Raw genomic sequence first — 23,855 nt, 5'->3', positions numbered from 1 at the left:
AGCCTATGGGTATTTAATTAGTATGTTTTTAGATTAGGCAAAGTGACTTATATAAAGTTACCTTCTTAACTAGTCCTAACGACCTTCCTTTCAGGTTATGTGAATAAGTTGATAATCACGATAAAAAGTAATTTGCAGATTTGTATTCGTGTTACGTCTACTTTTATATCTTTTTCGTTTGATTATGAGATTAAAATAAATGCTGGATTTTATAGTTTTATTACTGCATTCTATTTTAAGAAATATTGCTTAAGTAGTTAAGTTTACATTATCATAGTTTATTCAACTAACATCTCTTCAAGGAAAACAGGTTAAATATATTGAAATGCGGATTTAGTAGTAGACTAATGGTATTTAAAAGTTTCGGTAACGATACCCCGTGTAGCCAAATAACGAAAAAGTAAGCTTTTTCTTAAACCGTTGACTGTCGGCAGAAAATTATTGAAGGCAAATCTTCCCGCTAAGCGTCGACCACCAGTGACCGATGTGGCGGTTAACATGTTAAGTAAGTCTTAGCTTTTCTTTAAAACATATGGTCAAAGTATGTAGGTACTCATGAGTAAAAAAATATCTGTAGTGAGTAGTGACGCGATGACGGTTCAGAGAGCAATTTCTCAGTTAGGTAGACTGGTCATTAGCTAATCAGGAACACATCATAGCCATCCTGTTTAGTCCACGTCACCGTTTGATAACTACGTCCTTTTGTTCTAGTGAGTTTCCGAACCTCTTATTTATCGGATCCGGTATACCGTAGATTAAAAGCACCGACGCAACGGTCCTACAACTGCTCGGTTTAGGTTTTAAAGGGTCAAATATTTCTGAAGATTTTGCTATTTAGTTGTTAGTTTTGACATGATTGGAAGAGAGAGAATTTCTTTTAAACCTATTTTTTAATAGGATCATTAATGCATGCTTCATTTTGCGCCCTTAGAGGTACACTTAGGTATAAAGTTTAAATTGGAAATACTTAATAACTTCCAATGTTTGTAACTAATTAAATACATACTTCTAGTCACATTTTATCAGACCTATTTCAATTATTCTGACGATATCTAATACTAACAGACTAGTGCAATAGGTCGTTCCACGTAGTAACCGATCGGCCACTTCAAGACGCTAGTAAACGCCAATTATTTGATTGCGTCAAGATCAGAATGATATCCCCTTTGACGGTTATCTTAACGGTCATTGAGAGGATGCATGTATAGAAGTTTCTAGCGAAATTAAATTACAATTTTATGCTACAATGAAATAATATACCAATATAATTATGTGCTAGTTTCTATCAAACATGTATCCTATCCTAATAAAAACATCACGCCTTTTATCCCCGAAGGGGTGCACATTACGGTACACAATGCCGCTATACAATTTAGGTACACCCACTTTTCACAATTTGTTATATTAAAAAAATATTAATTATTTCAGCCCAGAATTTAATTGTTGTTTTTCTTGCATTTTTTAGTATTTCTATCTTGTTGATACATGTCAGACTAAGCTTTTTAAATGCGTAAGTTGACACGTCCGTCCCTTTTCAAGTATGGTTTATAAAATTGATATTTAATAAGATAGATTTACTAATTACTAATTATCACAGAACGGTAGCCAATTACAGTGCGTGTGCTATCGGATTGGCTAATTAGATTTAATTTAATCTAACGCGTGTAATCTCAGTCAGCCTATCATTGCACAATATTTAATTTGTAGTAATCAGTACACTTCTAACTACTTAATCCACACATTGATTAACTTTGAAATCAGAGTACAAAAATAGATTTGTATGTGAATGAAATGAAAAAGCATAGGAGTTGCTTAGCTGAAAATATTATTTTAGAAATACATAAGTACCTATTTTTTAATTTCATAAAAAAAATCTACACCGGCTACGCGTAAAGCCGTTGTAGTTTATAGTAGTAATTCAGGTATTGTGGCATAATTTATAGATTATGCAGTAAATCGTTTGAGAAATTATTCAAATTATTCTTACATCTTTTAATTCGAAAATCTATTAATCATTCGAAGTCAAGATTTACATTTGACTATGCGACTGCGTTCTAACAGGTAGGTAGGTATTATACGGCTTTTGGTTAACTAAATGAAATGAATTAAAAAAACTTGTTTCGGAAAGTTATAAAACATTTATTTTCCAGTAGATTCCGACATTACCAACATATAGGTAAAAATAAATAATCAGGCACTTGACGAACACATTCTATACCAGCGGTTATATACCGACGGCAAAGTACCAAATACCTCCTAACTGACAAGACCTTCAAACTCCAAATTTTTACGCAAATTGAAGAAATAAAACGATTGATTTCCTGAGTTTTCATACAATAGTTAGGTACAATATCGATTAAAATTTCGAAAAAATTACAGTTAGGGAGTATTGGTACTTCACCGTCGATACACCACTTGACTAATTAGGTAATTTGAATACAACACTGAGCACGTACCAGTCTTTTAATATCCTTACATCATTCGTAATTTATAATGTGATTTATAAATGTAGAAATACAAGTTCACACTGGTTAACAAAACTGCAATATTGTCGTACAATTATTATAATCACCAAACCAGTATTATCCAGATACACAGGTAAGAGAGAATTTTACAAAAAAAAATGTCATGCATTATACTTCTTCTACTAATTTTTCTAAACTAACCAGAGTTAGTTGATAGGCTTTTGAGCAATTTTTACCTAATTTCATATTAAACCTTAATTAAATGGTATTCTAAAACACCCAGGCACTTAAAGTTACATTTGATTCGAATTGAGTTTTCGTTTCATTTACTTCACCTAAACTTAGACAAATAACATGTTTATTAGGGTAAGAATTATAATCCTTAGTTGTTAGTGGCGGTTACAAATTGAAGTATCATACAAAATAGGAACTTATCGCCTATATTTATAAAAAAACCTACTTAAACTATTTTCTAAGTTGTACCAGTTTAATAGACAGCACCGGCACCGTTACGTAACGATACCAATACGTACTTAGGTAATACCGCATACGTTTGACATGATTTGTAAGGACAAGCACGTGACGGTAATTCACGTGTTTGCAATTCTTTCATTTCATTCAAAAAAATTACTACTTATGGAATTGATACTTCAACGTATCTTTTCCAGTTAACAATAGTGACACTAATCCACAATTACATTTTATTACTTAGTTATCACATATAACTGTATTGAGTATCACGTGTAAGTATTAAACACCTTAATTTACTGAAATAAATCCAGTTCATCCATCTTCTAACTGTTTTTCAATGGTCCCATTATTTCCATTCAACTCTACCATTTCAGCTGCGATTTTATGCTTCTTAGGTTTGTACGCGTCGGGCCCTATTAACGACAAACCTACTGGTAAAAATATTAAACCATTAAACAAACCAAATAATATAACTAGGAGGAAAATTTTAAAGAAGGATTGGAAAGTATACGCTTTGGACATACTAAGAAGAGATAGTGACAGGAAAGTGGAGCCACCGCCCAACATTACCGCAGATCCAATGGAAGTGACTGTTTTGAACGCTCTTTCTGAACTAGAGCCTTCTGTCAATGTTAAAAATGTATGTCCAACGTGAGCAGCGTAATCTACACACAAACCAGTCGCGAGCTCGAGACCTATACAACACACTATATCTACAGTCATACCCCATCTTTGCATACAACCTAATACATTGAGAATAGTTAATAAAACACAAACAAATATCCATAAACACATTTGCAGATTTGTTATTAAAATAACAGTGCAAAGCATTACACAAAGTAGTGCCAGCTCTATGTTCCTTTCGACTTCGACTGCTATTATTTCATCAGTGACCCAATTTGCAAATACTTTTGACCAAACGCTGCGATACCCATCACCAGTTGTTATATTTGTAGTTTTGACAATATTTCTTACATGATTCATAGCTGGTATATATTCTTCAGGGCCTCTAAATTTTGCAAAATTGAAAAGCATTGTTGAAGCCTTTATTTGTGTAGCTGGAATACCACATGCGAACGTTTCAGCGAATTTAAAATTAACTTGAAATCTGCCACCAATAGGACTGTATAGAAATCTTGACAAATGTCTATTAAATTCTTGGTCCGTTAATGCTGAAGCATTTTTTACGAGATCGCGATTATAGTTTTGTAAAACATATTGATGAAAATGTTCAACCCAAGTACTTACATCATAAATATAAGTTTCCTTTTTTAATTCCTGAATCATATCATGTATTTTAATGAATTCTTTATTATAGTTCATTTCACCTAAAAATACCATGGCCATATTTCCCTCTTCGGGATAGTAAACTTCGTTAGCATTAAGAAAATCTTTATAATACGTGTCGTCAGGAATAAACCACTTCGGGTCAAATCTTTGCTCCAAGTGAAGAATAGCTTGTATACTAAAACCAGTAATAATTAAAGTAAATAAAATTACGACGATTTTGCCGGGAATTGTAAATACGACTCGTTTGTAAAATTGTTCCAAAAATGTTTGAAATACAGTTTTACTGTCTGAAATTCTTATTTGCTTTTTATGTTGATAGCAGAAAAGAATTCCGTTTCTATTATCTTCAATTCTTTTTAAATCTAATGTGAATACCGCCACATAAAACGTAACTGAAAAACAAAATATGAAAAATACGCCCATGGCGGCATAAATACAAAAGGACTTTAACGACGGAAGGATCGTAATAGCACCAATAAGCAGAGCAACTATGTCCGTAAAGGACGTAATTACAATAGATACGCCGGCGTGTTTCAACATTAGGCCTACTTTTACAGGTAAAGTTTTTTTAGCTGCTGAATCAGGCAAATTATTCCAACAAGCATTCATTACAAACATATCGTCAATTCCAAGACCCATGAGAAGAAATGGTAGAGATGAATGAATTGGACCAAATGATATACCAAGAACAGAACACCAACTCACAGCAGTTATGTAAGCTAAGCCTACACACAAAAGGCCTACACTACCCAATGTCAGCTTAATTTCTAACCAGTTATAACGTGACAATGCAAACTGGATATACAAAAACATTAATAGTATTCCTAAAAAGAGTTTATCTAATTCATCAAACATGGCTTTGCCACTAATATCAGCAAAACTCCTCCCAGCCTCATAGTATATATTAATATCAGAAAAATTATGAGAAATTGACTCCATTAAATCTAAAAATTCACTTTCCCACATAGCTAGGGGAATGGACACCCAGTCTTCAGTACCAACTAAATTACCCACCTCATTAACATCAATATTAGTCATATTTACTTGAGTAAACCAGGTCAACATAATAGACCCAGCAGAAATAATATCACCATGTTCATCATATTTCATAGCACCAAAAAGTTTTGTATAGTCATAAGGGTGACCACTAGTGGGGTTCACTTTGATCTTATTTATCTTTTCTACAATATCATGTTTAGTGGCTTGATTTATTTCTTCTTGATTATTTTTCCATAAATCCAAAATATTGAGTCGATAACATGTAAATTGAAAACTTTCTAAGAAATCACAATAAAACTCATCATTAACCCAAAGAGTTGGGTCTGAAAAATCACTGACACCACTAGCACTTGTATTTGAATGAGCACTATTTTCAGGTAACATTTCCAAGGACCTTTTCACTCGACCAGCATTATAAAAATTCACAATAGGGACTTTATAACACAATTCTTTCAATGAATATTCTTCATTTTTATATTTTACTTGTATTGAATTAATTTTCTTTGTGATATTGTTGATTGCAGATAAAACTTCAGGTTCAAGGACATTATCCGCTGTTATAATTACTTTTTGAAGTCTAAACCCAGTACCAAATGTGTCTATATACCAGTTTGTGTCATAATAAAAATCTGACTCTGGTGGTACCCATAAATTCATAGGATTCTTTTCTATGTGAAATCTTAGTAGACCAATACAGCTCAGGAGCACAAAACTGAATGTGAAAAGGACTGTCTTCCATGGATGTCTTGCCACAGCCACTCCAAGTTTGAAAAATAATCCTTCAACTATGTGAACAGATTTAGAAGACACAGATTCCCATAGTTTTTGGGGAGATCTAAAACTTTTGTCTTTAGGCATTTTTCTGAATTTCACACCTTATTAAACAAGATAACTTTTCATTTATTGTTTTTAATACTGTCACTGGATTGTGTATTTTTCTTCTGAATTATTGCGCGGTTATTTGAACACTACATGTACGTAGTTCTATTTTAAAATATCGAAGGAACGCAGCTCGACCGCTACATGTGTACGCACGCAGACGGCGACCGTCCGCCGCTCAGAACGCGACTGATATATTTATCTGCGGCTACGCGTCGCGTCGAGAGACGCAATTATCCAATTTTTTTATTTGATAATGCCACTACTTTGCCTACATGTATAGCCTACAGACTGATACCCAGTAGCTACATTAAACACAAGATTTAACGCTTCCTTATCAAAGTGAATCATTCACAGCTAATTTTAAGCAATTATTTAGCATAAATGCATAATAAATGTGACTAACCGGCAATTCATTCATAACAAAACTACGAATAGGTACTTTATATGGTGTATTGGTAAGTATTCGTTTTATTTATTAATATTTCGTATTTGTACGTACCATATCTTTTGTTTGGGCAAATAATTAATAAAATATAACCCATTTCATGTTTGGCCATTATCACAACATAACAGTACCAATCTATTGTAGAATGTAGATAGCGGTATTCACTGAATTGAAGAGTTTTGTATGACTATATAAAATCAAACAAATATTATTATTAATTAAACACATTCACTTTCCGAGTTTACCGACCAAAAGGTGTCATCCGGCCGTCATTTTCACTTTGACATTTTATGACTTTTCCCGCCAATCGCGTCATAGATGCATAAGGTGCATTTCCGTTGCAATAATTCTATTTGGTATTACCGACATGGCTAACATTGAGTATTTATTTATGTGGTAAATCTACTGTAAAAGTTAGCAACGTGATGTAGGTTGATTCTTCAGATTCATCTTTGGTAATTTGTAGTTAGGAAAATATCTAATCACATTTATAATAATTATTTACTTGACGCCTGTTGAGTGGTGCTACGACAAGTGCTCTTATAAAAAGAAGGCTCATAGACGTGTCGTGGATTGTTTCTTGCTTTTTGTTTTGAAGATTTGAACATGATAATATTTTTTTAATTTTACAAGTTTATATATAGCTCCTCACACTGATACCAGGTTTAAATTTTACTAGGTTTTCTATAGCCGAATTATATATTTTTTTATATTCTGTCACACAGCTCACGCTATCGCATACACATACTCCATTCTGGCCATTCCACTCCAATCTCACTCCCACTGTCACTTTGTAATCGGAGCGAGTGTCATGTGTCTGTCAAGTGTCAGTGTCATTATCAGTTATACCGTTTTGTATACATGTGTCACCTTATGTTTATAGCAAGCAATGAAAGTTGTGCACGGAACAAAACTGAGCAATAAATTATCCTAGATAAGTGATTAAATCTTCTTAAATAATTATAACAGCGTTATAATTATTTATTCAAGATGTGGACCACCAAGACTTTTCTAACCAAAACAAAGCGCGGCAACATAATAAAAGTAAGGTTATGTTTTCCAATTTAATGTTCTTATTATTGTTTTCTTGGCACTAACTGTGTGAATGTGTTACAGATTGTGAGAGAACATTATTTACGAGATGATTTGCTGTGTGGATCTGCTGCGTGTAACACGTGTCCTCATAAAGATGACGAGTTTGTGTTGGATGGTAAACCGGAGTCAATATGCTCGCTGTACTCGTATCCTCACTACCTGATCCTCGACACGAATGTAGTGCTCCACCAGATCGATGTGCTGGAAGAAGACGCCTTGTCAAACGTAATTATACTGCAAACTGTGTTGGAAGAAGTCAAACACCAAAACACTGCGATATATCAGAGACTGTTGGAGATTATAGCGAACAAGAAAAGAAAATTTTATTCCTTCGTTAATGAACATCATAAGTAAGATATATTTTTTTAAGATTTTATTACTGTTTTTTTTTACTTCCACACAGGTAAGAAGAAGTAAGAAGTTTAAGCTACACAAAATATATTAAAGACTTGTTTCACAATGCCTTGATAGTCGCAATGTATCAGATAACTTTGAATTAAGAGTATATTTTGTATTAATTATCTGTCACATAAGTGTATAAGGCTCTTATATGAAGATGGTGAAACACGCGCTAAGTATCTCTTATGAAAAGTGACTTTATTGGAAAAATTACACTATTTTGCTCCAACAAATAATGTAATCAAAAAAATGACACTGTATTGTTATAGTAACTTAAACATGTAATAAATGTTCCAGGGACACCTATATAGAGAGGAATCCAGGTGAAAAACAAAATGACCGTAATGACAGAGCTATTCGTAAGGCAGCAGCTTGGTACGAGACACATTTGAGTATCAACAGTGTTGTGGGACAGTTCCCTAAGATTGTGTTACTCACTGATGATGAGAACAACAGGAAAATTGCTCAGGAAGAGGGCATAGTCTGCTGTTCTAGTAAGTGCAATCATTCTTTTTCTTCTCCTCCAATAATATCTTCTGATTTATTTTGTTGCGGGATCCAACACAATTATTCATATTCATGTCCCTAGGACGCACCACACTTCAGTGTTCCGGTGTTTTCATGGCCATATCTACTGTAGATCCTGGCTTACAGGAGTTGTAGCGGTTTTGGGAGGCATTGTGGTGGCTTGTCCCAATAAAAGAGTACAATCATCATAACTGATGTCTGATTGTAATTGGATTCTTTTCTTAAACATAAAACAACAGTTTGAAAAACATTAAGATCTATTAAAAAAACAATTCCAATGGGCATGCATTTGTTGATTGTATTTTATTTAGCTTCCTATAACAAGTGCACTATTATGAAGTGATTATAATTCTAGTCAATTTTATTTACAGTCAAGGATTATGTTGAAAATGTGACTGGCTTCATAGGCCTTCTGGACAAACTGTCAAAGAATGTGGCACCAGAGGCATGTTCAAAGGATGCTCTCTACCCTGCTCATTTGACTCCGGCTCAGATCCATGAAGGTATAAGAGGTGGGAAACTTCATCAAGGCACATTCAGAGCTTCTCGGGACAATTTCTTAGAGGGCACTGCAGTTATCAATGGATTTGAGAAACCTGTAAGTATTTAACATGTACTACTTTAATAATTATGTTATCAGCTTACTATGAGCAGCATTCCGCGACGCACGACACGAAAGCTGCTCATAAATCTAAACATCAGATGAAACTAGTCGAGTTGCTCATCAAACAGTTACATGAGTAAGCTGATAACATAATAAGTAATTTAGTATGTTACGAAAGTTATAATAAGACTGTACTACTTTGTTTAAAATATTCCATTTCATAAAACATTGTCATAAATTAATTTGAAAAACTGATAATATTTAACTGATGTCATGATTGTAATTTCCTCAATTCCTTCACAGATCCTATTACAAGGACACAGTGGTATAAACAGAGCAGTCGATGGAGACTCCATAGCTGTAGAAATATTTCCTGAAGAGGAATGGAGACGTCCAATGGACATTGTTCTAGAAGATAAGGCTGATGATGATCCTGGTGATCAGTTGGAAGAAGAAGCGGTTCTACTGAAGAATACGAAGCCTGTTGAGAAAGGCGATGATGAAATTACACCAACTGGCAGGGTTGTTGGTATCATAAGGAGGAAATGGAGGCAGTATTGTGGTATACTGATGAAGAGCAAGTTTCCAGGTAATTTATGATATTATTTTTATTGAGTAGGGGGCAAACTCTCGGACACTCGCAACACCATCCCACCAGGTTCCTTAGTCTGCTATTACAATTGTGTCAGAATGGTCGATCACTGATCAGTGCCCCTGTGCTCTTCCTTGATGTTTACACGATAATTTGTCTAAACCAATTCTTTATAGTTGTTTATTTGGAAACACAAACTGTTTTTTTAGCCATTCCATGCTGTCATTGGATTTTTAAAATCAAATATCAAATAATAGTTAATTATATTGGGGCTTTGCCTCTGGCTCGAAGCAGGAGTACGAATAAGGTAGTTTTTAGTTACTAAGAGTCTGATAACTACTTCCTCTCGCCTCATCCAAGGCAGAGATTGATGATGATCCTCACCTCCTTCTCCCCTCACAAAAAAGAAACCTGGAGATTCCAACATGTCTTCTTGCTTGCCACTAACATTTTGAAATTCCAAAATCTATTTCTCATTCCAGGAGCCACTCGCCACTTATTCGTGCCGGCTGAGAAGCGTATACCTCGTGTCCGTATAGAGACGCGTCAGAGCGACGTGTTGGCCAGCCAACGGATACTGGTCGCTCTCGACTCCTGGCCCAGGAACAGTCGCTACCCACTCGGACACTTCGTCAGAGCTCTCGGGAAAATCGGTGAGTTGCATCTTGCAAATATTTTATTAACACATTAGACGCCATATCGGACAACGTTGTCCGACACTAGTGGAGGAATAGCCTTTAACAGTTTTTTGTTGGCAATGAAAGGCTTAAATACGTCTTCCTTACATTTCTAATCCTTAATGGTCTGTAAGATCACAACCAATTAGTTTCCAGGTCAAAAAGAATTAATTTTAAAAATCTCCTTAGTCTGAAAAATATTATTCTGAAAATCGCATCAAAATTGGTTCAGTTAAACGCGAGATAATTGCGCACAAATACATACAAGTTCAAACCATGGCTCGGAACCGGTTTAAAAAATACCGGTTAATACCGGTTTATATCGGTTTTCCTCCGAACTTTTCTTAAGAACGTGAACATTAAAGAACTTTATTTTAACCTAAATTAACCGGTTTATTCGACGAGGGACATGTCGGTACACGCGTTGAAATATTATTATTGAAATAAGCTGAACAGCGCGCGGCGTTTCTTTGATGTGCGTCGTATTAACCGGTTTTTATTGCTCTAAACCGGTTAATCCGAAAAAACCTTTATGAAAATACTGTTCCAAATACCGGTTTAAAAAAACCGGTTTCGCGAACGAAACCCAATGTAAAGGTTTTGCGTACAAGTACATAATAACGGTTTGAAAATTTAACCGGTATCCGAGCCTTGGTTCAAACAGAACCTCTTAAAACAAACAAATTAAAAATAAAGAAACCCGACTTAAAAAAAGAAAAGGATGCGAACGATGCGATGTATCTATTTAATTTTTGATTTTGACTAATATGATTCTTATTTCTTAGGTGATAAGAACGCTGAGAACGAGGTGATATTATTAGAACATGATGTGCCTCACGCAAGGTTCAGTGAAGCTGTGCTGGCGTGTCTACCACCTAACGACTGGACCATACCTGAGGAGGTACGATTTTTAAATTTAATTTGCATAATAAGTCATATCAGTCCGTTCGTACTCAGCTAAGCAATGTTTTTTATATGGAAAGATGCGTGCTATGGTTGCGTGAGAAGGATGCGTGCTATGGATATGTGCTATGGATGGCTCGAGCTGCGCATCTTCCTCGCATAGCTACATATCTTAGTATCAGTGGAAACAGTCACATAGTTTCACAGCTTAACTATTACATCTTTATAGCATAGCTACATAGCACATCTCTGGTGGAAAACCTCACCCTAAGACACACAATACAACTAATCAAAACCATAAAAATGAAATACTTTCATTCACAATTCACAGGAAATAAAGAAACGCGTGGACCTGCGTTCCGAATGCATTTGTTCAGTGGACCCGCCTGGCTGTACGGACATAGACGACGCGTTACACGCGAAGGCCTTGCCTGGCAACACGGAGGACGGACTCAAACGGTACGAGGTGGGCGTCCATATTGCTGACGTCACACACTTCGTGCGACCTAACACCGCGCTAGACAAGGAGGCTGCCAATAGATCCACTACTGTCTATCTTGTTGGACGCAGGATTGATATGGTGCCAGGTTTGTTGTATTTATTATTTATAGGCTCACCCCCTATTACATGGGATTTATAACACAAATGGTGAAATGTGGGTGTATGTTGTATAGCGGCATTATGTGCACCTCTGCCTACCCCTTCAGGGGTAAATGGAGTGACGTTACGTATTTTACTACTTTTTTCATTCGAATTGTTTTCGCCATTTTTTGCAAATAAGTAGGAGTAAGTCTGTCATCGAAATTAGTGTAGCATTTCAGATGTTAAATGCTAAAATTCACTTTTACATTTACAATGTTTTTGCCATAATTTAGTCCAAGTGTCAATAATTTTATACTTTTCTTTATTTCAGATTTGTTAAGTTCCAACCTGTGTTCGTTGCGAGGCGGCGAGGAGCGTCTAGCATTCTCTTGCGTGTGGGAAGTGGATGAGAATGCCAATATTCTGCACACCAAGTTTCATAAAAGTGTTATAAAAGTAAGTGTAAATAATGACGTCATTAAGTTAGTATAGGATTAAGTTTATCAGAAGTATATCAGTGTGGGAGAGTCATGCTTCGGCACGAATGAGTCGACTCGACTGCAGTCATACTACGGCCTTCGGAAAACCGACGTGAAAAAACACTTGCGTCATGTTTTCTTGTGTGTGTGAAGTTACCGGAGGCCTAATTACCAATCTTTCCAATGTTACCAATCCACGATTCCCCAGCAACCATTAAATTCCTAACTCCCAAAAGGTCCATGTCCATGTCCAAATGTCATGGTCAAATGTCCATGGGCGGCGGCGATTGCTTACCATCAAGTGATATGTCTGCTTGCATACAGGCTTATACCATAAAGAAATGTAATCCTTTGATCGGTTGTTATGTAATTCCAGTCAGCAGCGGCAATGACGTACGAGGAAGCACAGATAGCGATAGATGACAAATCTAGGAATGACGCCATCGTGTCTTCCCTGAGGATACTGAACGCACTCGCCAAGAAACTCAATAGGAAACGTCTGGACAACGGTGCCTTGTCACTGTCCTCGCCTGAAATCAGGTTCCAGGTAAGCTAGTTAGATATATAATTAGAAAAGATATTCAATGTTTCAATGTTTTTCGTATCGTTTGTATGTGGTTAAATGTTATAGTTTGCTATTTTTCTGTGACTATAAATTTTTTGGGGAAAAAACTAGGGATTCGGAGATTTTTACCTCAATAAATTTCCCCGGTGGCCATTAGCACGTAAAGGAGGCACCGGGTCCTCTTAGTAGACTAACCCTACGCCATGACTATACCATGGATAAGGTAGCGGGTTAAAGTTGTAATATGTTATAGTTTTGTAACTTTTTTCTCTTTGTGATATAGACATACATTAATTTAGACTGTTAATAATAATTACACATTGTTTAAACAGCACCTTATAAATTCAACAGATAGACTCAGAAACGCACGACCCCGTAGAAGTGCAGGCGAAGAAGATCCTGGACACGAACTCGATGGTGGAGGAGTTCATGTTGCTGGCCAACATCAGCGTGGCGCAGCGCTTGGCGGCGGAGTTCCCGCAGTGCGCGCTACTGCGGCGACATCCCGCGCCCCCGCCCGCCAACTTCCATACCTTCTTGAAGGCTGCTAAGCAACAGGTGACTTTTATTTTTTACTAGCTGGCCCGGCAAACTTTGTACCGCCTTAAACATTTTTTTCTCACCTTTTAAACCTTCCCTGGGCTTCCATAAACTTTTTAAGGCCAAAATTTGCCAAATCAGTCCAGCCGTTCTTGAGTTTTAGCGAGACTAACGAACAGCAATTGATTTTTATATATAGAGATGTTTCTTTTTTTTTTAATACCATCTGAATGTTGCACAGATTACAGACACGGACAGATATACAACTTTCACTACTGGTCGTTATTAAAACGTTTATAGACTTTTAACAAATTTAAATATAAGATTTCACACCAAGCATTCCTATCGAGTTTTCTACAAATTATCCGTCGAATTCAATCAATCTTGGTATCCTATGAAAGTCTCGACAATGATAACGACTGAAATAGATCGATAAGTCGTAACTCTCGACTCTTAAATGATAAATGATATTTATTTCTGTAAATAGGTTATAAAATAACACTTTTACACGTCAATATTTCAAATAGCTAGATGAGGCCGGCATTTCCTATCCGACTACTCTGAGAAGAAATGCCGAAACAAACTCAGAGGTCACAGTCTCTTTTAAAGTCCAGACAATGAAATAGAGGATAATGTGAGAGAACCGTGCAAGTTGATTCTGTAGTGGTCTTTAGAGGAAAGAACCACAACAGTATGAGCGGACCTGTTCAGATGGTAGTACGCATGTGTCAGTATACAATCAGCTCAGCTAACGGCTGTTGCTGAATGATCCGACGAACAATGTCAACCAAAAGAACATTTGGGTAGATCTCGTAAATGCTCACACTCTTTTAGTCGATTTTTTCTAGGAAGTCATTAATTTACATGAGTAAGCCTTATTTTTAGTTAATTAAATATTTAATCTAAACATTTTTTCTAGGGCTTCGATCTAGACGTATCGACAAACAAGGCGTTCTCTAAATCCCTGGACGCGGCAGTGATCCCGGGCCGTCCGTTCTTCAACACGCTACTGCGCATCATGGCGACGCGTTGCATGCAACAAGCTCAGTACTTCTCCAGCGGGAGTAAGACCGTCGAGGAGTACTACCATTACGGTCTCGCCTGCCCTATCTACACGCATTTCACGTCGCCTATCAGACGGTAAGTACTCGTTAGACGTTAGAGTTTGTACTTTTTTATGGTATAGGGTGGAGCAAGCAGATGGATTACCTGATGGTAAGCCATCGGTGTTGTCCATGAACACCCTCAAAAACAGAGGAATTACTTAAGGAACGCTTGGTAACCTCACTTACAAGGCGAAATACAACGTAAACGTGCACTTTATCTGGTGTCTTTATCTGGTCATGACATTTTAAATAGGTCTGATGCCTTATCTGCTGCAGGCTACCTAGCGGGTTTACTGGGGCTCCGGCTAAAGCACGGGGAACGGGGTGGTTTTTAGTCTAGTCAGTAAAAGACTGAGACTACCTCTCACTTCGCCCAAAGCGGAAGAAGTCATTGGATGATTAAAAAGTAGTGTGGTTATTTCCATTTTTAGTATTATTATTTATGTCATTATTTTCGCTCCCACAGTTACGCAGACGTGATAGTGCATCGCCTGCTGGCGGCGAGTATAGGCTGCGACGTGACCCACGCCACGCTGCTGGACACGAAGGTGGCCAACTCCGTCTGCGACAACCTCAACTACCGACACAGGCAGGCGCAGTACGCCGGACGAGCGTCTGTCACCATGAACACACATGTACGTTATATCGTGTTTATTTATAACTAGCAATCCTCCCTAGCTTCGCATAGGTGCAATGGTGATACATTATGTAAGCGACAATGTAAGCGGAAAAAAGATAATTGATGACACCACATTAGAAAACCTTAAAAATAACAGTATTTCTCCACTATTTAATGGAGGTTATTATACATATAAACATTCTTCTTGAATCAATCTATCTATTAAAAATGTTCGTGGTTCTGTTGGTCAAAGATTTCAATTTCTTTTTTTCGGATTTTTTTATGATTCTTTCTTAATTTGGAAGAATGTTATTATATGTAACTATTGGTGACAAGTTTTGAATCGGTCACGAAATATTTTATTTTCTGTACCTGTAAAAGATATACCACCGTTATAGTTTGCGCAACATAGCGCATTAGTAGCGCAGTGTTCACGCTTTGCGCAACCGTCGCTCAGCTATGTTGAATAAATTAATGAGTGCTGTTTAATTTCTTTGTACAGATTCTTTTCAACAAACGCGTGGAGGTGGAGTTGGCAAGTGTACTCGCCGTGAAACGGAATGCAGTGCACGTGCTTATACCGAAGTATGGACTCGAGGGGCCTCTGTACTTGCCTTCTGACAAGTTCACCTATAATGAAGAGGTAAGAGGATATCAAATATAACTTGTTATTGTCCTCTGACATTTTTTTTAAGAGGAGAACATCATCCTGTGACTTCTCTCGCCCTGGGCGAGGCAAAGGGAGTGTCAGACTCTCACTGACTAAAAACCTCCCTGTTCCTGCTCCTGCTTTTCGAGCCGGAGCCCCGGTAAACCCGCTAGGTAGTCCTCAGCTCCCTCTGGTATAGGTCACCTACACTTAATCATATACCACAGATCCAAACTGTTTTTTCTTAATGAAAATCGAAATGATTGAAACAGTTTGCTCAGATATTTGGCATGCAAATACAAAAATAAAGATTAATTCAGTACAGAGACAACAATCATTGGTTGGCTATTAAGACCGACCAATGGTTTTACATTATATGGATTAATTAAAAACCATATTTTATATTTTAGTGTAACAATCTTTATCCACTGTCTCTGTACTGAGTTTTTATATTCTTACCTACATACCAAATTACTGCATTGTACTGGCAAATTGACTACGTGTTTTCAAAAGTTTAGCAATAAAAAACATTCCAAATCTCATTTAACACAATATTTCTTCCACAGGAACACATCCAAACATGCGGAGACATAGTGCTGAAGACATTTGATGAGCTCACGGTTCGTCTTAGTCTGGACAGCAGCAACCTTCAACATAGGAAACTGGTCTTCGAGCTGGTGAAGCCACATATCCCAGGGTTCAGTGTTGATATAATGGAAGTTGAAGACTCCAAGGCAGAAACTGAGAAAGACCAGAAGAAGCGCAAAGAAGAGACCCCAGCCAAAAGCAGTAAGAAGTCTAAAAAGAAATGATACTGTATGTAAATGTAAATATATTTTCTTTATTACAAATTCTTGTTGTTTTTTTTTTTATAATGCGGTCCAAATGGAAATTTGTTGTAGAAACCCCAACGTTATTACTGGTGTAACGAATGACAGTTTTAAGATATTCGCCAATGCGAATGCGAATATCTAATCAGTAGACCTGTTTAATCTGTAGATTAGTCTACTCGACAGACCCGTCTACTCAGCAGACGCGTCTACTCGATAGACCCGTCTACTTAATAGACCAGTCTGCTCATGATTATTTAGTCTATTCAGTAGACATGTAGTTGTTGTGTAGTTTAGGTAAGGATTAGGTTAGGTTTAGGGAGGTTTAAATGAAGTTAGGTTTAGTTTTAAAGCTAACCTAACACTAAACCTTAACCTAACCTAAAACCTAAACCTAGCGCGTGATTAGTCTACTCAGTCTATTCAGCAGACCCGTCTCCTCAGCAGCTCTGTCTACTCCGTTGACGCGTCTACTTAATAGACCCGTCTACTCAATAGACCAGTCTATTTAGTAGACCAGTCTGTTTAGTAGACCAGTCTGTTTAGTAGACCAGTCTGTTTAGTAGACCAGTCTGTTTAGTAGAACAGTCTGTTTAGTAGACCAGTCTGTTAAGTAGACCAGTCTGTTAGTAGACCAGTCTGTTTAGTAGACCAGTCTGTTTAGTAGACCAGTCTGTTTAGTAGACCAGTCTGTTTAGTACACCAGTCTGTTTAGTAGACCAGTCTGTTTAGTAGACCAGTCTGTTTAGTACACCAGTCTGTTTAGTAGACCAGTCTGTTTATTAGACCAGTCTGTTCAGTAGACCAGTCTGCTCAGTAGATCAGTCCACTCAGTAGATCTGTCTATTTAGTCTACTCAGTAGACATGTAGTTGTTGGGTAGTTTAAGTAAGGATTAGGTTAGGTTAGGTTTCAGTTAGGTTTTGATTAGGTTTAGGTTAGGTTTAGGTTAGGTTTAGGTTAGGTATAGGTTAGGTTTAGGTTAGGTATAGGTTAAGTATAGGTTAGGTATAGGTTAGGTTAGGTTAGCTTATTATGGGGCTAGAAGAGGCCCTTCTCCTGCGCCCGGTGCGCCTACTGTGGTGGGTGGGGAAGGGAGTCGATATCTCTCTTTCCCGCTCTGCAGTTTCCTTCTGTGATAATATCACGTCCTTACCTAAACCTAACCTAACCTAACCTAAACCTAACCTAAACCTAACCCATACCTAACCCAAACCTAACCCAAACCTAACCCAAACCTAACCCAAACCTAACCCAAACCTAACCCAAATCTAACCTAAACCTAACCCAAACCTAACCTAAACCTAACTTGAACTGAATATGCGTCTTATTTTTTCAGCCGCTTCATTTACATTTCTGAGAAGGATTTTGATAGACGGCCAATGTCGTCAACATAAAAAGGGACTTCATGTAAAAATCAACCGGTGTTAGGTTTCTTATATTTCCATGGCATGCACGATGTCCACAACCTAACACCGGTTGGCCATCTATCAAAATCCTTTTCGGAAATGCGTAAGCAAAGTTAGTAGTATTTTAGCACTTTACAACTGAACCGATTTTAATAAATTTGACTTTACATTTTTATACTTAACTGAAGCCGCGGTTAAAAGACTAGTTTAATATAAATGAAAATAACATTACTTTCCTTGAAACGGTGACAATTGATTCTTATTAAATGCGTAATAACTTATATTATAAATTCTCTTTCATATGTTTCTAATTAGGTGTGAAAATATTGCAGACTATATCATTATATGACATGCAAGTGAAGTGTAAATTACTGTTCAAGGACCTTGTTTTATATTAAAATATACGTAATATCATATTTTATTGTATAGAATGTATTTCTTCTGCAGTTCACATTGTAGTGTTCAGTAGTAATTGTCTTACAAATAAGTAAAAATGTTTAGCTTGGATACGTATGCGGGTGATGCCGTCGTGTAAGTATTAAATTACCATATTTGTTCAATATTATTATTAAAACTTAGCCAGCTTAATGTGATCACTCTCAACTGCGATTGGGACTTCAAAATCAGATTATTTCTGGAGCTGTGGACAACGTAATAGGTTACCGGAGCTCTGGCTCAAAGTAGGAGAAGGACCGGAGTGGTTTTTAGTCAGTAAGAGTCTGATACGCTCTCTCGCCTCACCCAAGGTGGGAGAAAACATTGGATGATTGTTCCTCCTTAAAAAATCAGAAGTCATTGGATGATTGTCGCCCCTAAAAATCAGATTATTTTGCATGTATTTTGACTACACCACATATTGAAATGAATACCAAAAAATTTTAGAATTTAAACATAATTTATCTCACATACGGAAATGGTACTCGTATTCGTCGTATTTCAATACGTCTACCTACTAACGATCACTTATTCTAAACTTTTCCAGAGGCATCACCGGTCCTATGGACTACAAATACATGAAAGTACTGCGTTTTGTTCTCCGCATTATAAGTGGGTGGCCTGGCAAGGCGCTAGGCGAGAAGACCTTAATGATTGAAGGGATGGGTCATGCGTACTACAACACTATACTTTCCTTAATATATTTGGCTTTAGGCGTAGCTTATTTGAAGAAGAACGCTCATAGATTTGGATTTTTGGAACTTGGACAGCTGTATATAGTGTTACTTATGAATATGTTGTCTACTGTGAGTTTTGTTGTTATTTTTTTATGGAATTAGGAGGCAAACGAGTATACAGAACCGTTAGTACGAGTTGGCTTTACGTTTAAAGTAGTACCAATCAGATCGCCTGCACAGATACCTGATGGTAAGCGACCAGCGCCACTCATGGATACTCACAACACCAGAGAGGTGTTTGTAACTGCCGGCTTTTTAAGAATAGGTACGCTATTTTCCTGAATGTTTGAAGAACATATCAGTTCGGAAAACGCCAGCGACAGGTCATGCCAGTTTTGCTGTGTGAGGCAGAAAGGAATTCACTTACGACTATGTATTGTAACGACTATGCGCCACAGGCTTTAAATACTGCCAATCAGAGCACCGAACGTGATCTCATTTCGTTCATGTTCAACTTAAAGCAAACTTGTACTAAGGGTCTCTTAAGTTACCTACTCTTTGACTCACACGCGGCTCGTGACTTTCACTGCGAGTGGTTAAAGAGCAAAGAGTATAATAAGTATAGGAAAAGAGTTAATAATGATCTTGCTTGTTACAGTCGCGAGCATTTACTCTATGCCTCTCAAAAAAGTATCGAGCCGTAGCAAAGATATTCATACAAAAAGTTCATCTGTTCTATTTCAAGGACAAATCTGATTATGCTATGAGCGTAAGTACTATAAATAGTGCTCTAAAAGTTAATTAGAGCACGATGTTTCGTATTTCTTATTTCACTTTTCAATTTGACTGCCTCGTTGGTCGAGTGGTCGCAATTGCGACAAGGGTTTCGAGTTCGATTCTCGGATCGGGTAAAGTATTACTGGGCTTTTTTCGGATTTTCGAAAATTTCTCAGTAGTAGCATGGAATCTGGAATTGTGCTCAGTATATGGCAATATAGGCTTACTTGCTTGTACACAAAATGGTGAAAAGTGCCCATTGTATAGTGGCATTAAGTGCCGTATAGGTGCACCTCTGCCAACCATCTTGCGGATAAAAGGCGTGACGTAGACTTTTTAATATTTTTGGAGACTATCCTTTAGTCACCTTTAGTCACCTACCTACATAACATAAAACATAAGAAAATGCCATGAAAGTTGTACCAATCTTCTTAATTTCAGATACACATAACAGTACACAGAATATCATATTTCTCAGCGGTGTACGTGAGCATAATGCTGTCCATAGCGGCGTGCCTCTTCAACCTGATACCCATGTACAATAACTACGCTGCCGGTAACTTTGAATCGTTCGATACGTTACAGAACAAAACGTATGAACAAGCCATTTCTTGTCTGTATCCGTGGAACTTTGAAACTAACTTCAAAGGATATCTTGTTGCGACTCTTAGTGGCTGGTAAATGTCTGAATCTATTAATAATACTATATTTTGAAGACTAGGTAGAACTAGAATAGGTTGCATTGTCTGAACGGTTGGTTTGGTGCCTAGGCAACTGGCTGTCGGGCAACGTGTAGCGGTCCGATTCCCCCACGAGTAACTCTTTGTGTGATCCACAAATTGTTGTTACTGGTCTGCGTGGGGCAACTTTAAAAAAAAAACTCATCTGATAAATGGTAGATAGTAAATGATAATGAATAACTCTTCAGCACGTCATATAAATTTAAGTGAGCGGCTCGAAAAGCAGGAGTAGAAACGGGGTGGTTTTTAGTCAGTAAGAGTCTGACACTCCCTCTTGCCTCGCCCAAAGCGGGGGAAGTTATTGGATGATTTATGCCCTTAAAAAAAACCCGCCACGAGCCAGGAGCTGGAGCGGGTTGGTCAGTAAGGAAGGTGTTTTAATGGAGGATTTACCTTGAACAGTTTCTTGTCGCCAGTCAAAGAAATTGAGTAGGAAATTAGTGGTGAATTTACCTTGAACAGTTTCTTGTCGCCAGTCAAAGAAACTAATTATAAAAATATGAACATTCCTCTGTCTTCTAAGTTTGTCATCACTTCTTAATCATAGTCTAATGATTTACTTTCTCCGCCACCATTCAAGGTACGGCACAGTATTATGTGGCAGCAGCGTCTCCATGTTCGACCTGTTCCTCTGTCTGATGATCTTCAATCTATGGGGCCATTTCAAAATACTCATTTACAACCTCGATCACTTTCCTCGACCGGCATCAGAAGTCGTTGATGCAGAGGGGGAGGAGAGAAGCGGGAGGATTATAGGGTCCGAAATGTACTCAGAGAGTGAATTGGAAGAGGTTGCTGTCAAGTTGAAGGAATGCATACAGTACCACATGTTGATTGTTGAGTGAGTTTTTAAATATGTAATTTTGATTCTTATTTCTCTTGGTCTATTAACTTTTTTATGGAACCTGGGGGTAAGCGATCAGCGCCGCCAATGGGTATCCATTGGCGGCGCTAATCGCTTACCATCAATACTAGAGGAGTCACAGGTCTGTCACCGACCTATTAAAAAGGAGGACTTTTTTCTTGAAGGTTTGAAGGTCGTATTGGTTCGGAAATACCGCCATCGACAGTTAATTCCACAGTTATGAGAAAGCACGAATCTTTCTGCCTCGTGGCAGAAAAATTCGTGAGACATTTAATGGTTGAATATTCTTTAGTAACGAGTTTTTTGCTAAGGACTGACTCAAGTTACCATTAAGGCCTAATGTCCATGACGCGTTATTTGACGAATGCATGCAACCTACAAATAACGGTAGGTGAATTTGTATGAGGATTGAGAAGCCTAACTGACTCTGCGTACATATATGGTGGTAACCAATCAGATTTGAGCAAATGTCAGTATTGTTATTTCTTGAACATCTTTCAGCTTCACAAACAACATGTCAGATGCATTTGGAATGGCGCTCTTCATATATTACTCTTTCCATCAAATCACTGGTTGTCTGCTCTTACTTGAGTGTTCGCAAATGGTAAGGTTTTTCTGATATTGAACTTAGACATTGGTATTTGTAATTTACCGTTTTAAATAAAAGTACAACTATGTAAAGTTAACTTATAATAAAAATCTATATTTTCATCACAGACGGCTGCAGCCCTGTCGCGTTACTTACCATTGACCATAATTATGTTTGGCGAGCTGGTTCTACTATCAATTATTTTCGAAACTATCGGCACAATGGTAATTTCTTTTTATATATTTTACCTCTTTTCCCGAAATATTTTCACTCACTTGTGATCCTAGTACAACAGGCACAATTTCTTAAGCAACGCTTATGAACGTGCCGAAGTACACTGCAGTACGTTTATGAGTCTCAGGTACGCCTAAGTCAACAGCGCGGTTACTGGTAGCTTTTCCAATGTATTATGCAACCGCGATAGCAACCGCTTCAGGCAATATAATCTTTTGCTTAGTAGTCTTTCTTATGACTATTGGTAATTGAAAATAAGCATCTCAATAACTTATTTTTCATGCACATCAATTTCACACTTGCAGAGTGAGAAATTAAAGGACGCGGTATACAAAATGCCTTGGGAGTACATGGATACTAAGAATCGTAGGACTGTACTAATATTCCTCATAAAAGTCCAGGAGCCAATCCATGTGAAAGCAGGAGGCTTGGTCGATGTAGGAGTCACCACTATGGCTTCGGTAAGCTTTGTTCTATAATGTACCTTATATCTTTAACTTAAAGTGCAATTTCGTATAAGTACTTAATTATACATAGTTGGTATTACCTACGGAGAAGGTACTAGACTGAAATCCACGGTTAAAAACTAGTTAACTATATGCTAGAAGTAGAACCAAATTATGGTAAAAAGTAAAATATGTTTTTATAATTAATATTTTTTTCTTGCTTTCAGATTCTAAAGACGTCGTTCTCATATTTCGCTTTCTTACGCACATTTTAAAAAAGATGTCTCTACGTATTTATTAACTAGTGTTTATAATATTTCTTGTATTGATATTACGCACTGCAATGCAAGTACTATTAATATTATATTGCACGTTTAGACATTTCATTTACTGCTGCAAAACTACTTGAAACTCACTACCCGTAACTCGTAGCATACCTTGATCTCACTACGTAACGCTACGAGTGCTACTACGCATATGTAGTATACGTAGCCACAATTCGTAGCATTGCGTAACCTGACTACGCCACGCTACGAGTGCTACTACGCATATGTAGTAAACGTAGCCACAATTCGTAGCATCGCGTAACCTGACAATGCAACGCTACGAGTGCTACTACGCCAATGTCGCCACAGTCGGTAGCATTGTGTAGCCTGACTATGCATCGGTACGAGTGCTACAAGTCTGTTACCAAATTATGAGCAATGCTCCACGAATTTTATTGTTGTTTTAGTGATATGCGCAATGTAGGAGAGTATTCATGTCAATTTTCTGACAACTATTTAATTGAATTTTAGTCATTAAGTTTTAATGTACAATGTTAACACGTTAATAAAGTATTCTACATGTCTTGTTTCCTTTGAAGTTTTATTCTATAAAATAATTACGATCGGCCTTGTAATTGATGTTGAATTATTAATGAGTGTGAGAAAATAGGCATGCAATTCATTCCAAGTAGCAAAAT

The 23,855-nt window shown here is 37.2% G+C and overlaps 3 protein-coding genes across 4 annotated transcripts; 2 read left to right on the top strand and 1 right to left on the bottom strand.

Moving 5' to 3' along the window:
* Nucleotides 1–3,099: 3,099 nt before the first annotated feature.
* On the bottom strand, nucleotides 3,100–6,730 carry LOC118268585 (protein patched homolog 1-like). The gene has a single exon (XM_050706266.1). The coding sequence runs from the start codon at nucleotides 6,081–6,083 to the stop codon at nucleotides 3,249–3,251; it is 2,835 nt and encodes a 944-aa protein (XP_050562223.1). The 5' UTR covers nucleotides 6,084–6,730; the 3' UTR covers nucleotides 3,100–3,248.
* A 662-nt stretch (nucleotides 6,731–7,392) lies between these two features.
* LOC118268200 (exosome complex exonuclease RRP44) lies at nucleotides 7,393–16,741 on the top strand. Its single transcript, XM_050706265.1, has 15 exons — nucleotides 7,393–7,596; nucleotides 7,669–7,997; nucleotides 8,344–8,540; nucleotides 8,946–9,172; nucleotides 9,482–9,767; nucleotides 10,253–10,423; nucleotides 11,233–11,348; nucleotides 11,682–11,937; nucleotides 12,264–12,388; nucleotides 12,788–12,958; nucleotides 13,328–13,534; nucleotides 14,436–14,656; nucleotides 15,089–15,257; nucleotides 15,744–15,884; nucleotides 16,457–16,741. The coding sequence occupies exons 1-15, from the start codon at nucleotides 7,543–7,545 to the stop codon at nucleotides 16,700–16,702; spliced, it is 2,916 nt and encodes a 971-aa protein (XP_050562222.1). The 5' UTR covers nucleotides 7,393–7,542; the 3' UTR covers nucleotides 16,703–16,741.
* Nucleotides 16,742–18,533: 1,792 nt separating this feature from the next.
* On the top strand, nucleotides 18,534–23,232 carry LOC118268584 (odorant receptor 85c). Of its 2 annotated transcripts, XM_050706273.1 has the most exons (9): nucleotides 18,534–18,659; nucleotides 19,111–19,369; nucleotides 19,899–20,009; nucleotides 20,459–20,694; nucleotides 21,338–21,598; nucleotides 22,124–22,226; nucleotides 22,340–22,435; nucleotides 22,751–22,906; nucleotides 23,119–23,232. In XM_050706273.1, the coding sequence occupies exons 1-9, from the start codon at nucleotides 18,622–18,624 to the stop codon at nucleotides 23,164–23,166; spliced, it is 1,308 nt and encodes a 435-aa protein (XP_050562230.1). In that variant the 5' UTR covers nucleotides 18,534–18,621; the 3' UTR covers nucleotides 23,167–23,232. The 2 variants fall into 2 exon arrangements, with proteins under 2 accessions (XP_050562230.1, XP_050562231.1); XM_050706274.1 differs by lacking the exon at nucleotides 19,899–20,009 and having other exon boundaries at nucleotides 23,119–23,181.
* Nucleotides 23,233–23,855: the final 623 nt, after the last annotated feature.

This window comes from Spodoptera frugiperda, chromosome 29, assembly GCF_023101765.2.
Source record: "Spodoptera frugiperda isolate SF20-4 chromosome 29, AGI-APGP_CSIRO_Sfru_2.0, whole genome shotgun sequence".
NCBI lineage: Eukaryota > Metazoa > Arthropoda > Insecta > Lepidoptera > Noctuidae > Spodoptera > Spodoptera frugiperda.
This window is presented reverse-complemented; position numbering and strand designations above follow the sequence as displayed.